The following is a 14,724-nucleotide window of genomic DNA, read 5'->3' on the forward strand; positions in this document are numbered from 1 at the left end:
ATTTGAACAACACTCACTCACTCATGTGATTGATTGAGTCTTTGGTGCTGTCTGGTCTTCATTGTCAAGGTAGTAGAGATATACATCTCATGATTAATAACCACCAAGTATATATTCCAAGTAAGATCAACTCCATCACTTTGATTGAGTTTGAGGGTGATCCAATTACGGATTACACTCGTTGCATATATGTACATATATGGTTTGGCTTGGCTTTGCTTTCTTGGCCCTAATGTGATGGTTCATTCATTCATTCAGCTAAATTGATTGTCCAAGTTAGAATATTGAGCTCAACCCAACCTCCTCCCATTCTTTTGTCCAACCCCCTTCTCCTAGAGCTCTCACTATCTCCTCTCAATTAATCAATCAACCAATCAATATCCACTCACTCAATTAAGATCAGATCCAGACACAATAATACATATTATCCTTATATTGATTGGTTAAAGTAATAACTTTCATTTAATGATGGACAACTACAAATTAATGTATGTGTGTTGTTTTAAAAAGTGATTGGTTGAGAGGGATGCCAATGATTGGCTTGGTTTGGCTTGATATCCTTATGTGAAGTTGGTTGGTTTGCCAAAAGAGAGAGAGAGAGAGTGTGTGTGTGTGTCTGTTTGTCTGTCTGCTTATGGCTTGGTAACTAGGACCTGGTGAATGCTTCTGATCTTGTTCATTCTTTGCTCGATGGCAGTCTTGTAGCTTCTAGATGAGATGCCTATAATGAAGAAAGTATGTTAGTTACATGATCATTTAAATTCTTTGGATTATATGTTTATATATGATACATACTTGGACGAGTTTGGTATGAGTTTGAGGAGTTGTCCTGCTGGTACATGTATGGTTGGTTCAACATTTTGATTGAGTAAGGTAATAGGTTGGAGTAGTATTCAGAAGTGTTTATCTGTTGCTTGGTTTGATGTAGAAGTGACATCGATGTCACTCCTTATATAAGGAGCTAATAGGACCTCCATTGTCCTCCTGTCAATCCATTGATTGACCATGTCTGTCAATCCAGTCAATCACTTTTTGGACATCCACTCCCCCACTTTCGTTTTCACCCCTTTTCTCGATTGATTGACAGAGCTTGGTCCACAAACATTTTCAGATCAACACTTCAAGTCAGTCAATCAGGTCAATCAAACTATCTGTCTCTTAACAACTTGTCAATGCACTAATGAGGCCCAATTAGTGTACAAGACCCAAAGTCTTATACACACATTGTTTGAACTTGCTCATGAACCTCGAGGTTAGTCGGTTGGATGTTACCTCATTGTTTGATTACTCTCTTACAATGTATTATAAAAGGTGATTAAGGTAAGTAAGTATGTAAGAATATAAGGTAATAGTTCTTATTAGTTGGTCATTCAATCAAATTATAATACAACATTAGAGTACTCTATGGTGATCAAAATGGTAAAGAGTGATGCATATGCCCATGAATGAACCCCACCTCGCACCACAGTCTACCTCAACTTCACCAATATCAAACACGCGCACATGTCTTGGCGATTCAAAGTTAAATTGGTCATCAATCATCCTATCATTACCCTTTATTTACTCTCTACACTTTGTACATAAACATCAACAACGACAACAACGTTGTTCATTCATTCATTCATTCATTCATTCATTCATTCATTCATTCTTAGGTTTACATATACATATATATATATAACTAAAAATGTCAAGAATACTATCATTTATAAAGAGAAATAAGATTGCTTTGGTAGCAGGTGCTGGCACTGTATGGTTTGTGCAAGCGACTAACTTGTTCTCGCCGGGTTCGGTCGAGTCATATTTGGATAAACAGGATCGTATAAATAAGACTGCTTACTCGGTGATGGAGCCAAGCAGGTTGGTGACCGCACCTCTGCCCACACGTGCACAACAGTTGGCCAAACTGGCGGCGCTAACCGAGCCGCTGGACGTTGTGGTCATTGGTGGCGGTGCTACGGGCTCAGGTGTGGCACTCGATGCTCAAACACGTGGACTCAATACCGCACTGTTTGAGCGCGCAGACTTTGCCAGTGGCACATCCAGTCGCTCGACCAAGTTGCTACATGGTATGCATTCATTTGCGTGCGCGCGTCTGCTGGCTCACTCGCTCAGCTGTTGACTAATACAACAACAACATACAAGGTGGAATAAGATACTTGGAGTCTGCCATTATGAACTTGGATTATGAGGACTTGCACTTGGTGAAGGAGGCATTGCACGAGCGATCAAACTTGTTGAACAACGCACCACATCTGTCGAGTGCACTCCCATTGGCCATCCCTATATTCAACGTCATCGACCTGCCCAAGATGTGGATCGGCACCAAGCTGTACGACTTTTTCTACCCGGGTAACGACATCCCGGGCTCATACTACATGTCCAAGAGCAAGACCTTGGAAATGTTCCCACACATGCGCGACGGATGCCTCGGCTCGATGGTCTACTATGACGGCCAGCATAATGACGCTCGCATGAACCTCTCCATCGCGCTGTCGGCCGCAGCCGCTGGCGCTGTCACAATGAACTACACACAAGTGGTCGATCTGCTCAAGGACGCCAACAATAAGGTAACAGGTGTAGTCATTCAGGACAGGATGACAGGCACCAAGTATGAGGTCAAGGCCAAGTGTGTGGTCAATGCCACCGGCCCCTTCACAGACGCTGTCCGCAAGATGGATGACCCCGCCACCCAGCCCATCGTGTTGGGTGCCAGCGGTACACACTTGATCCTGCCCGCGGCAATGTCACCTCGTCACATGGGATTGCTCAATCCAAAGACCAAAGACGGAAGAGTGCTCTTCATCCTGCCATTCGAGGGCCGCACTATTGCAGGCACGACAGATCACACCTCGGACATTACATACACACCAAAGCCTACTAGTGAGGATGTCAAGTTCATCTTGGAAACAGTATCAGAGTACTACACTGTACCACTGACAGAGAAGGATGTGATGGCAGCATGGACTGGCATCAGACCATTGGTGAAGAAGTCGGTGGACATGCCAACATCCAAGGTCAACAGGAGTCATACTATACTTACCAGTCCATCTGGATTGGTGACGATCACCGGTGGCAAGTGGACCACCTATCGATCAATGTCCGAGGAGACCGTCGACAAGGTCGTCTCACAGCTCAAGGCCTTCACGCCAAAGGCTGGACATACCGCCAATATGGTGCTCTACGGTGGTGACAAGTACTACAACGACATTGATAAGTATTTGGTCAAGAGTATGTTGTTCAAGATTGACATCTACGATCGATCAATCACTCACTAATCTACCTAATCAATCACAGACTTCAATGTTGAAGAGGATGTAGCACATCATTTGGCACACACTTATGGAGATCATGCAATCAATGTATTGCAGTTGGCAAAGGATAAGGGATTGGAGAAGAGACTGACGCCAGACTATCCTTACATCGAGGCAGAGGTGTTGTACGCTGTGTCAGAGTACGCCTGTACACCAGAGGACATCATCGCGCGCAGGACTCGTCTAGCATTCCTTGACAACAAGAAATCCGTTGAAGTATTGCCCAGGATCGTTGACATCATGGCATCATCACTTGGTTGGAACAAACAGACCAAAGAGAGACAGTACAAAGAAACATTGGACTTCCTCAAGACTATGACATTCGAACAACAAAGCTAAATTAAAATGGTTGGATACAGCCGCCAACATCAATCATTCATTCAATCAATCAATCGATAGGCCGACCATCATTTGTCAACATCATCACTCCTTCCAGTCGGCTCCACTCCCTTCCATCACTCATACCCATCATCACTCTTTCAACAATGTCATTGATTACCATGGCGACATTGAGGATGGATGTTATATCCCAACTCTTCTCGGTCTAATCTCGGTCGATATTGAATATATTGGATAATCACTGAAGTCATCATCAATCAATCAATGCTTACTTCTGGATACTGTGATTACCATCGATTGTACATGCTGTTCCACTCCATCGTCATCATCATCATCATCGTAGATTGATGATATTCATATGAATATCTCTGCACTCTCAATCTTTCATCTTTCATTCTTTCTCCCCTAACTAACACCAGATACACAGCACGAGGTATCACGTTAGTAACTCTGAGCTATACCCCAAACACACGTCAATGACCCCTGTCGATGACAATCAATCAATCAAACAATCAATCACTCACACACTAACACACTAACACATAAGAACACCGGGTTACGATGACGAAGTGTAGTGGATGTATTTACAAGTTATAAACATGGTAGATCAATTATAAGTTGACTGGCACTTGAGTGGAAGTGGTGGTCAACTCAAGTCAAGTCAGTGATATCATGTTAAATTGAACAATGGACATATCCCAAATTGATTATAAATATATTTATAGAGTATTTAATAGTGATCATATGGTTACTAGGGTATAATATCAATCAATAATATCAATAAGAGAGTAGAGATAAGTGATATTATTATGGGTTCATTGAATCCAATCCGTATTCAGAATGGATCTATATCATAGTTTGTAACATTCGTCTGTTTATACATCCTGGATAATTGATTGACATCATTGTAATAAAGTATAAATACTACCTTGTAATCATTCAATCAAATCATCAAATCAATCAATCAATTAACTAACTAACTACTAATCAACTAAAATGACTATCCTTGGTAAATATCATCATCATTAATATTTCCAACTTTAAATATGATCATTCATCACTAACATTCCAATCTTGTAGCTGCACTTTCAAACTTGGCCGGCCCAATCCAATCCTCCAACAATGCCCGTCTCACCTCTGGCTCTGCCTCCGCTGCTGGTCAGGGCGCCAATGGTACCTCTGGTCTCTTGTCCTTCTTGGGTCTTGGCTCATCCGACGTCTCATCGACAACAACTTTGAACGCCAGTGTTCCAAACATATTGACCACCTCGCTCACCAACACCACCACCGTCTCCACCAAGTAAGCTATCTGACATCTTACTCCCTCGTCCGTCTTGTTGTGTACATTAATAAACAACACCATTGTTGGTTCAATAGGAGTGAGCTGTGCATCCAGCTTGTCTGGACACTCTCACTCCTGTTCAGGTTGCATCATATCCATCCTTGACTTCCCCGCAAGTCTACCACTCTTCAATCTTAATTGATAATGTACAACGCTCGTCGTTGTTATGTGTAGAGAGAGCCTTTATTGGTGATCCAACAACCAACGAAGAGGTCAGATTGTGTATCCTGCCTCTGACACTTATGTGAAAGAGACAGGTGATCGATCGAGGTGAACGAACTAAGAGCTTAGTTTAGTTCTGGGTGGTCATCTGCTCAGCTGGGAACTCAAAGACGACGTCCTTGCCAGTCAGCTTGTGGTAGACGGCAGAGAATGAGTCGAGCTTGTGACCGGTGACGGTGAACTCCTTGCGGTCCAAGTAAACCTTGTGCAGCTTGGAGCCGTCGAGACGGTATCTCAAGCGTCTGCCAATGATGTTGGTTGGGTAGACGAGGTCCTCGAGCATGGCGTCGTGGACGGACTTGATGGTGCGCGAGATTGGGACCTTCTGTTGCTTGACCTTGTTGGTCGAAGACACCTGGTGGATGATTCTGCGCTGGGCAATGATCATAACGTTCTTGCTGCCAAACTTCTTCTCCAACTCCCAAATCAACTTTTGTTGGATCTGTTATGTATGGATTGATTGATTGATTGAAGGCGTATGCGTGTGGATGATGATGGTGATGAAGGGAAGGAAAGCGTAAGAAGGGCTGTCGTCGTTTGGATCGTCGCCGATGTGGCGACGACGACGAAAGTGGCGAGAGTGAGTGCTGCCAATGAAATGGCAGTTTCACCTCGGTATAGTTTGGATCGAACATGGTCTATTGCTCCCTTCTCCTACTCCTCCTACTCCTCCTCCGCCCCACAATAGAGGGGCTGCGTGGAGGATAAGGATATGAAGGGAACAGAGAACAACATGTTGTCCACTAGTTTTGTTTGGGCAGTGCAACGCAGCGCGGTGGATAGTGATTGGAATGAAGATGCTTACCTTGTTGTAGGCCTTGAGCTGACGGAATGGGACAAAGACGACAATAGCCTTCTTTCCCTCAGAGACGTCGAACTCCTTAGCGGCGACGATCTGGAGGTTCTGGAGGGATTTGAAGTCATTGTTGTTCTCGAGGTCCAAAAGAGCCTGAGCAACGCTGTTCTCGAGCTCAGTTGGCTCCTTTCCGGCGGACTTGACAATCTTCTTCTTTGTGGTGAGCATCTTGGTATCTGTTGTTGTTTATCCATGTTCGTGATTCCTTGTTAGTTTAGTTGTCTATTGATGATGTGATGGCCTGGATAGATGAAGGATATAAGACATACAAAGGCTTTGGATATGTTGAGATGGGATGGATTGGGGATCAAAAGGAGTGAGTTGGATGTAGTCGAGTTGAATAAGTCGTTCGTGTGTGAAGAAGGTGGAGGAGAGAATTTGTTGGACTTCAAAAATAAAACAAATGAAATGTTTGATTTTAGAAGGAAGTTCATGACACATTAAAAATAAAATCAAGGAGGTGTTGTGTGATGAAGTTGTTCAAGTGAATCTGAAGGACCACACCAGTAACCCAAACCTTGCTTTGATGAGATTATGAAGGCAAGCGCGCTTCATTCATTCATTCAAAGTATAGACTATCACCCACTCATTGTTGTATTATTAGTATCTCTTTTCCTCTTCCCTACTATCAAACACATATATATATATATATATATAAATATATATATTCTCTACATAGACAACAGACATCAGTATATTGGAGACACTCATTCACAGAAAGACATAATAATATTTAGAGAATGTCAGAACAGATTTCCAATCAACCTATTGTCTTGGACAATGTATGTCATTGACACACGAATCATTGAATGAATCAATGGATGAGCGAATGAATGGTATATGAGTACTGACAATGTTGAATCATTTCATTAGGGAAGCGGCACGATCAAGGTTGGATTTGCAGGTCAAGATCAACCATCTTCAGTATTCCCATCAATGTAAGCAGCCTTGATTGATTGATTGATCGATAGATCACATATTGGAATTGACTGAGTACACTTACTCACTCAACTCAACTCAATCAATCAAACATTGAATCAATCAATCAAACAGGATTGGAGTTCCAAAGTATAAGAAGGTCATTGGAACTAATGTAGAGAGCGACTCTTCATTCTTTGTTGGTGAAAAGATTAGCGATATGAGAGGAATACTGAAGCTCAGACATCCAATGACCAATGGTGTCGTCACAGATTGGGAGAACATGGAGAAGGTTTGGACTCACGCATATGAGCTACTCAAGATACAATCATCAGAGGTATGTTCTCGACCAACCGACCAAATACTTCATGGCCAAATCAGTCGTTGAATGATCAGACATCACTGACAATCAATCAATCAATCAATCAATCAAAACAATCACAATTATAATAGCATCCAGTATTGATGACAGATGTACCAAACAACCCAAGACTACACAGGGAGAGAGCAGCAGAGTTACTATTTGAGACATACAATGCACCAGCAATCTACTTCTCGATTCCAGCCATTCTGAGTCTTTATGCCTCTGGTAAGACAACGGGCATCGTCGTGGACTCTGGCGATGGAGTCACACATTGTGTGCCAGTGTTTGAGGGCTTTGCCCTGCCACACGCCATCGTGCGCACGGATATTGGTGGTCGCAACATCACCGAGCACCTACAGCATCTGTTGCGTCGCAGCGGATACAACTTCAAGACGACGGCAGAGATGGAGGTGGTGCGCACCATCAAGGAGAAGTGCTGCTACGTGGCCTTTGACCCACAGAAGGAGGAGGAGCTGGGCGAGCTCGACAAGTCCACGTCCAAGCCCGTGCAGACCACATACCAGCTGCCGGACGGCAACGTCATCGACCTGGGCGCCGAGAAGTTCCGCGCGCCCGAGATCCTCTTCCACCCCGACATCATTGGCGACGAGTCGCCGGGCATCCACCAGTGTCTGGACATGTCGATCCGCAAGTCGGACATTGATCTGAGGAAGACATTGTATTCAAACATCATTCTGGGCGGTGGTTCGACGTTGTTCCACGGCTTTGGCGAGCGTCTGCTGCACGAGGTCAAGAAGCTGGCGCCCAAGGACGTCAAGATCAAGATCACAGCGCCACTCGAGAGGAAGTACTCGGCATGGATCGGAGGTTCCATTCTGGCCTCGCTGACCACCTTTAAGGACATCTGGGTCACTGTACAGGAGTATGAGGATGAGGGTGCTGCCATCCTCCACAGAAAGATATTGTAGGATCATAATCATCATCATCATCAAATACAAATGTGCAAAAGAAGGCCAATGGTCATGGTCATGGGCATTGTCATGGGCATGGACATGGCCAACACCAATGTTAGCGACGAGCATTACCACCACCAACAACCACAATAATAATTAATTATCCTTTATCCTTATCCTTTATACTTTATTTGCCTTTTTGCAATGTAACATGATATGATGGAACAGATGGCTCAATACCTGGTTAAGTCCCATCGATTGCAAACATTCACACTTTGCAAGTACTCTTCATCATCTTCCCAACTTTGTGATAATTTATAACTTTGGAATTGCATTGTCTTTGCAAAAACAAACAAATATAAAGATATTTCCTACTTTTTGGGTACATCAAATCAATCAATCAATAATTGGACATGTATAAATAGAAATGATCAATGTTCAATCATATATATAATAACAATACAAAACTAATATAAAGATACAACACTACAAAGAATGAATTACTACATTACCATAATAATATTTGTTCTGGTTTTGATCAGTGCCTCTAAAGCAGTAAGTATTATTAATTAAATAAAATAATAATTATGTTCTCATCCTAACTTTAATATTCTAGCAAACAATGGATTGTTCCCAACTTCAATCATTGGCTGATTCCACTTTTGGAGGAGGACAAACTGCCACTGATTTCATTTGCATTGCCTTCTACGAGTCATCATGGAATCCAAGTAAGTAAAATATTTGATTCATATCCAATTAATCATTTTATTAATACTATATCTAATTTAGATGCTGTTAACTCTCAAACTCAAGCATCTGGTCTCTGGCAAATACTTCCTTCGCACTGTGGTGAGATCTGTTCTGCTTGTAGCTCACAAGAGGACCTCTTCAATCCCCAGATCAATGCCGAGTGTGCCTTAGCTGTCTACAATGCTCAAGGTCTCAATGCTTGGACTACATGGGCAGAAGGTGATTGTAATGGATGGTCTCAATGTAAGCCCAATTCCCCTCATTCAATCTATCAATCAATTAATCAATCAATGAATAACTCACTCACTCATTCAAACGCCTAACCAATTATTATTAGGTTCTTCAAGTTCTGGTACCTCCACGACCTCTACCACCACTTCAGGAACATCCACCTCCACCACTACTGGTGCTACTAGTGGAACTTCAACAGGAAAGACTTCAACTACTACTTCCTCAGGTAGTTCAAGTGGTGGTAGCTCAACTACAACTGGCAATAGTACCACTTCAACTGGTTCATCAGGTTCAAGTGGAACTACTACCTCATCAGGAAACACCACCACGTCAACTGGTACCTCGGGTACTGGCACAAGTGGAACCACAGGCAACTCAACTTCATCTGGTTCCTCTGGTCAAACATCAGCCACAAGTGGTACCACTGGCAACTCAACCTCATCAGGCTCCTCTGGCTCATCAGGCCAGACCACAGGAACTAGTGGCACTACTGGTAACTCGACCTCCTCATCATCTGGTCAAACATCAGCCACAAGTGCAACATCTGGACAAACTGGTAACTCGACCTCATCGGGATCATCTGGATCATCAGGTTCAAGTGGTGGCAGTTCAACAAGTAAGACGTCTGGATCTTCCGGTTCATCAGGACAATCTAGTGGTGGAAGTAGCAGCAACAACAGCAGTGGTGGTAAGACTTCAACGACATCAAGTGGAGGATCAGGATCATCTGGTCAAACATCTGGTTCTACAACAGGTAACTCAACAGCCACCGCAACATCCTCTGGTCACTCTGCCGGTAGTTCTTCATCTGGTCAATCATCTGGATCGTCCGGATCATCAGGTCAAGGAGTAGGACTCTATTGATCAATCAAACACTAACATACACACACAATCAAAGATCACTCTTTAACTTATATAATTCATTGAATAAATATACTTATATTTGATCAGGCCTGATCAAAGAGTATCTTTGCATCAAACAATCACGAATATTGTTTACCCAGTTGGTCTTTTGAATGTCTTTAATACCAACAATGGGTAAAGAGGGTTGGTTTGACTTGACCAGGGAATGATCGATAGATTGATTTAGTTGGTGGTCTGAGAACATCACACATTTACAAGAGATAAAGATAGTTCAGTTGATTATTCATACCTACAAATAACCAACCAACGAGTGATTGAAATATCTTTAGAAAGATTTTAAGTGATTTGATATCCAGCGTTTAAAATAAAAGAAATATCTCAATCTTTGATTGATTGGGCGGGCCTGCCAAGATGAGGCTTTGGCCCTATTTAGCCAGATATTTTTTGAAAGGTGTCTTTGCTCACTGAGTGATGGTTCATTATTTATGTCCCGTTGGCGACCAAACGAACTATCTATCATTCATATATATCTAAGAGATACTACTATTGTATATATCTATATCTATCTTACATTTATCTCAAACTCAACTAATTCAATCATTCACATAATAACATAATAATGAAGTTCTTTGCTACTTTGATCTTTGCTTTGGCCTTCATTGCTGCCACTTCTGCAGTAAGTATTGTTACTCGTGGTCATCAATTCAATCAAATCAATAGCGTACTAACTAGCATGGTTGATTGATTGATTGATTGAATGATTGTAGCAAACATTGGATTGTGCTCAAATGCAATCTTTGGCCGATTCCACCTTTGGTGGAGGTCAGACCTCGACCAACTTTATCTGTATTGCCTTCTACGAGTCATCATGGAACCCCAGTAAGTACATCCATTAGTTTTGTCCAATCATACCTATACTCATGCTGATCATTCAATCAATGAATAATAGACGCTGAGAACTCTGGATCTTCCGCCTCTGGCCTGTGGCAGATTCTTCCAGAGCACTGTGGTGAGCTTTGCCCAGCATGCACCACCCCATCCGACCTCTTTGACCCATCGATCAACGCTCAATGTGCCCTCGCCGTCTACAACGCACAAGGTTATGATGCCTGGACCACCTGGTCTAGCGGAGACTGCACAAGCTGGACTCAATGCTCTGCTTCTGGATCATCATCTGGTGGCTCAGCTGCTGCATCCTCATCTGGCACCACCACCAGTGGCACTGGATCCTCTGGTCAGACCTCCTCCACTGGAACTTCTTCCTCGGGCAGCTCTGGATCATCTGGTTCAACCGGCTCCTCCTCCTCTGGAAGTGGTACCGCTGCAAGCAACTAATTTAATCCAATTTAAATTAATTAATATATTATAATTATTAATACTGGGAATAAATATATTTGTCCTTGTTATTCAATCAAACAATCAATTAATTAATTAATAAAATAAAATAGTTTGTTATGTATTGGAACATCCTTGTGAATGAATGAATGAATGATTGAATGAATGTATGAATGACCAAATCAATGATTGATCAGTTGTTGTTACGCTTGACTGGCTGACGGACAAGGACGTGGACGGCCTCAATCGATTTGGGTAGGCCACATGCTCCAACAATCTCCTTTGTCAACTCAAAGCCCATACGTTGCAGGAATGGCATAGACTTCTTCTCAAAAGTGAATGTCTTACACTGGTATCCAGAGTGATCTGCCCACTCCAGCACTGGCTCCAACAAGTACGTTCCCAATCCACTATTCCTGCAATCATCATCTGTTCCAATGTATGCCTAGATTGATTGAATGAGTGATTGAGTGAGTAAGTATGATTGATTGAGTGAGTGATTGAGTGAATGATTGAGTGTAACATACCAATGCCCAATGCTTCTCTTCATCGTTGGCCATGACAATGTCCTTGATGGCGCCCATCATCTTCATTCCCTTCCTAGATCTAAGGATGCCAGCCTTGGATACAAACTTCATTCCACCAACAAATATATCTCCAAGTCTAATCTCCTTCTTGTTGTCTGGGCTAAACCATACACATGCCGACTTCATCTTGCCATCCTTTCCAAAGTATCCCTAATATGATGTATTATTGAGTGAGTTAGTGTTGTGAGTGGGGTGATTCCAGCCTCACTCATCATTCCAGACCTAGGGTATACTTACCCAAAATGTTGAGTTCTGCTTGTGGAAACACCTGGCAGTGAATAACATTAGCTCGAGGAGTAACTTGTGTGAGTTGGGCTCCTCGGGAGGGAAGAGAGCAACGTAGCGAGGGTCGTTTTTGAAGGCGCGGGCAAAGAGTGCAGCAAACTCCTTGTGGTCGTTCTTTGAGAGTTGACGACGGATGCCAGGGAATGAGTTCTCCTTCTTGAGTCGCAGACGAAGGTCTTGTCCAATGTCATAGTCGCCCTTGATCTGTGCGATGATGGTCTCAATGGAGGGACGCAGCGAGGGGTTGCGATCGAGCATCTTGAGAACGATGGGACCGAGTCGCGTGAACTTCTCGGGGAAGTCGGCCAGGAACGACATCTTGTCGAACCTCTGCTCGATGATCTCCTCGGCAAAGTAGCGACGGTGGGTCACCAGCAGCTTGAGTGTGATCAGCTCGTAAAAGATGCAGCCCAGCGAGAAGATGTCGGCCGAGCGGTCGTACGCCTGGTTCTCGAGGACCTCGGGCGCGCTGTAGATGTAGGTGCCGACGCGACCGCCGTGGCCGCCAGTGTTCTTGGTGGCCAGGCCAAAGTCACCGATCTTCAACTTGTCGTCCATCGATATGAAGATGTTCTCGCACTTTAGGTCGCGATGTATCAGGCGCTCCTTGTGTAGCGCGTGCACGCCCAGACACAGCTGGATCAACCAGTCTAACAATATGTCTCGCTGGATCAGTACCTGGCCGCGCTGGAACGTGCCGCTCGACTCTGACCCCAGCGACATCAATGATGTACTCGATGCACCCGATGTCAACTCGCTCATACTATGTGTAGTCGTGCCAATCGTAGTAGTATTCGATGATGATGTAGTCTTCTTGCTGTTTCCGCTGTTACCACTGCTGTTTCCACTGTTGTTGGCAACTTTGCTTGGGGACGATGGTGGATGAATACTGAGATATAATGCCTCCTTATCAATGATCTTCTTGACCAACTCTTTGGCATGGGCTATAATACATTTACGCTCCTCGGTCACCACCTCGGGCATACCTCTTAGCGATGTCGTTGACACTGTCGTGGGTCTCTCGGCAATGGACACATAAAGTAACTTGTCGCTCGAGATGAAGTTCTGGCTGCCATCGGACAAAGATTGATGTGGTCTAAGTGGATGAAGATTGTTGTTCTCGCCATTGCCATTGACGTTGCCATTGACGTTGCCAGTGGCGGGTCCATTGCTGTTGGTATGGTAGAATGAGCCACTGCTGGCGCCACTGGTGATGCTGGCCAGTGATGTCTGAGTGGCGTCGCCTTGTGTGGTGGACAATGAGCTGGCGCTAAAGTCTGATACGAGTGAGCCTGTTGATGAAGTCGTGGACGAGTCGTAGTTGAGCGAGACCAACTCGTGAAGAAAGTCCAACAAGTCACCCTTGGGGCAGTACTCCACAATGATGCACAAATATATATGATTGTCGCCTGGTATAGTCCTCAAGAATACCTCTTCAAACTTTACAATATTATCATCTTTAATGCCTGCCATTGAGTATGCCTATGTGTGGTGTGTGGGTTAGCCAGGTCCATCCATCCATCCAATCAGGGCCTCGCGAGGCCACACACGATCAGGTCCAAAACATACCTCTTTGAGACCAACATTGGCATCTGTGACTGATTCGAATATCCTTTGTTTGCAGACATACTTGACACCATCCCTCTCCATGAGGATGGCCTTGCCTTCACCTCCTGATCTAAGGTCTCTAATCAATGTATAAGCATCCAACGGATCCTGTTGTGGTTGTTGTTGTTGCATCATTCTTCAAAGATATATATATTTATATGTTTGATGTTGTGATTGTTATAAATGCGTTTAAAATGAGTTGATTTGATTGGTGTCACAAGTGATGTCTATGTATGTATGTGGAGAGTGTAAGACAGCAAGTCCGCGACGATATTTATGTGTGTGTTGGTGATGCAAAAATTGATGGCTGAGGAGTGGGTTGTCCAAAGACACGAATGGGTGTGCGATAGTGATCAAAAAGGTGATTTAATGGACCGTGTATTGGGAATTCGTCTTTGTTTGATCAAATTGTGTATGTGTTGTAAGGTAAGGTAAACTATTTGAAAGATTAAATATTTATAAATGTTAAAGAAATATATACTTTATAATACTATTAAGGTGGTTTTGGTATTACTTTGATCGATCAAAGTCTAAACTTGAATGTGTGTGTATGATTCACTCAGTCATCCATCCACTCATCCAAGGTATTGGAGGTGAATACCCAACCTTAGAAGGTCCTGCCTACCCTTGACCTGACAATAGAAGAACAATACTTCTTTCGATTTATGAGCGAATTAGTGTGTGTTGCTGTGTTTTCGCGTTCGGATTAATTTGATCCTCGAGGTCCATCAGGTAGGTCCAACTTACCAGGGTGGTGGACACACTAATGGCAAAGGAACACGTCACACACTCACT

General features: G+C 43.5%; 8 protein-coding genes across 8 annotated transcripts; 5 read left to right on the top strand and 3 right to left on the bottom strand.

Moving 5' to 3' along the window:
* Positions 1 to 632: 632 nt before the first annotated feature.
* SAMD00019534_016430 (hypothetical protein) lies at positions 633 to 859 on the bottom strand (the record flags this gene model as incomplete). Its single annotated transcript, XM_012902234.1, has 2 exons — positions 633 to 721; positions 796 to 859. 2 exons carry the CDS (start codon positions 857 to 859, stop codon positions 633 to 635), a joined length of 153 nt encoding a protein of 50 aa, XP_012757688.1.
* An 828-nt stretch (positions 860 to 1,687) lies between these two features.
* On the top strand, positions 1,688 to 3,650 carry SAMD00019534_016440 (hypothetical protein; the record flags this gene model as incomplete). Its single annotated transcript, XM_012902235.1, has 3 exons — positions 1,688 to 2,069; positions 2,146 to 3,231; positions 3,298 to 3,650. Coding segments are annotated over 3 exons (1,821 nt in total), but the record flags the coding sequence as incomplete, so codon positions are not given.
* Positions 3,651 to 4,649: 999 nt separating this feature from the next.
* Positions 4,650 to 4,957, top strand: SAMD00019534_016450 (hypothetical protein; the record flags this gene model as incomplete). The annotated part of the gene is made up of 2 exons (XM_012902236.1): positions 4,650 to 4,662; positions 4,734 to 4,957. The coding sequence occupies 2 exons, from the start codon at positions 4,650 to 4,652 to the stop codon at positions 4,955 to 4,957; spliced, it is 237 nt and encodes a 78-aa protein (XP_012757690.1).
* Positions 4,958 to 5,287: 330 nt separating this feature from the next.
* On the bottom strand, positions 5,288 to 6,241 carry SAMD00019534_016460 (hypothetical protein; the record flags this gene model as incomplete). Its single annotated transcript, XM_012902237.1, has 2 exons — positions 5,288 to 5,659; positions 6,023 to 6,241. 2 exons carry the CDS (start codon positions 6,239 to 6,241, stop codon positions 5,288 to 5,290), a joined length of 591 nt encoding a protein of 196 aa, XP_012757691.1.
* A 572-nt stretch (positions 6,242 to 6,813) lies between these two features.
* SAMD00019534_016470 (hypothetical protein) lies at positions 6,814 to 8,284 on the top strand (the record flags this gene model as incomplete). The annotated part of the gene is made up of 4 exons (XM_012902238.1): positions 6,814 to 6,855; positions 6,947 to 7,011; positions 7,127 to 7,328; positions 7,445 to 8,284. 4 exons carry the CDS (start codon positions 6,814 to 6,816, stop codon positions 8,282 to 8,284), a joined length of 1,149 nt encoding a protein of 382 aa, XP_012757692.1.
* Positions 8,285 to 8,891: 607 nt separating this feature from the next.
* SAMD00019534_016480 (hypothetical protein) lies at positions 8,892 to 10,114 on the top strand (the record flags this gene model as incomplete). The annotated part of the gene is made up of 4 exons (XM_012902239.1): positions 8,892 to 8,997; positions 9,059 to 9,262; positions 9,357 to 9,938; positions 10,005 to 10,114. The coding sequence occupies 4 exons, from the start codon at positions 8,892 to 8,894 to the stop codon at positions 10,112 to 10,114; spliced, it is 1,002 nt and encodes a 333-aa protein (XP_012757693.1).
* A 767-nt stretch (positions 10,115 to 10,881) lies between these two features.
* On the top strand, positions 10,882 to 11,446 carry SAMD00019534_016490 (hypothetical protein; the record flags this gene model as incomplete). Its single annotated transcript, XM_012902240.1, has 2 exons — positions 10,882 to 10,993; positions 11,064 to 11,446. Coding segments are annotated over 2 exons (495 nt in total), but the record flags the coding sequence as incomplete, so codon positions are not given.
* Positions 11,447 to 11,642: 196 nt separating this feature from the next.
* Positions 11,643 to 14,061, bottom strand: SAMD00019534_016500 (hypothetical protein; the record flags this gene model as incomplete). Its single annotated transcript, XM_012902241.1, has 4 exons — positions 11,643 to 11,894; positions 11,977 to 12,186; positions 12,274 to 13,803; positions 13,891 to 14,061. 4 exons carry the CDS (start codon positions 14,059 to 14,061, stop codon positions 11,643 to 11,645), a joined length of 2,163 nt encoding a protein of 720 aa, XP_012757695.1.
* Between the last annotated feature and the right edge of the window lie 663 nt (positions 14,062 to 14,724).

Source organism: Acytostelium subglobosum (genome assembly GCF_000787575.1).
Source record: "Acytostelium subglobosum LB1 DNA, scaffold: scaffold3, whole genome shotgun sequence".
NCBI classification, from domain to species: Eukaryota; Evosea; class Eumycetozoa; order Acytosteliales; family Acytosteliaceae; genus Acytostelium; species Acytostelium subglobosum.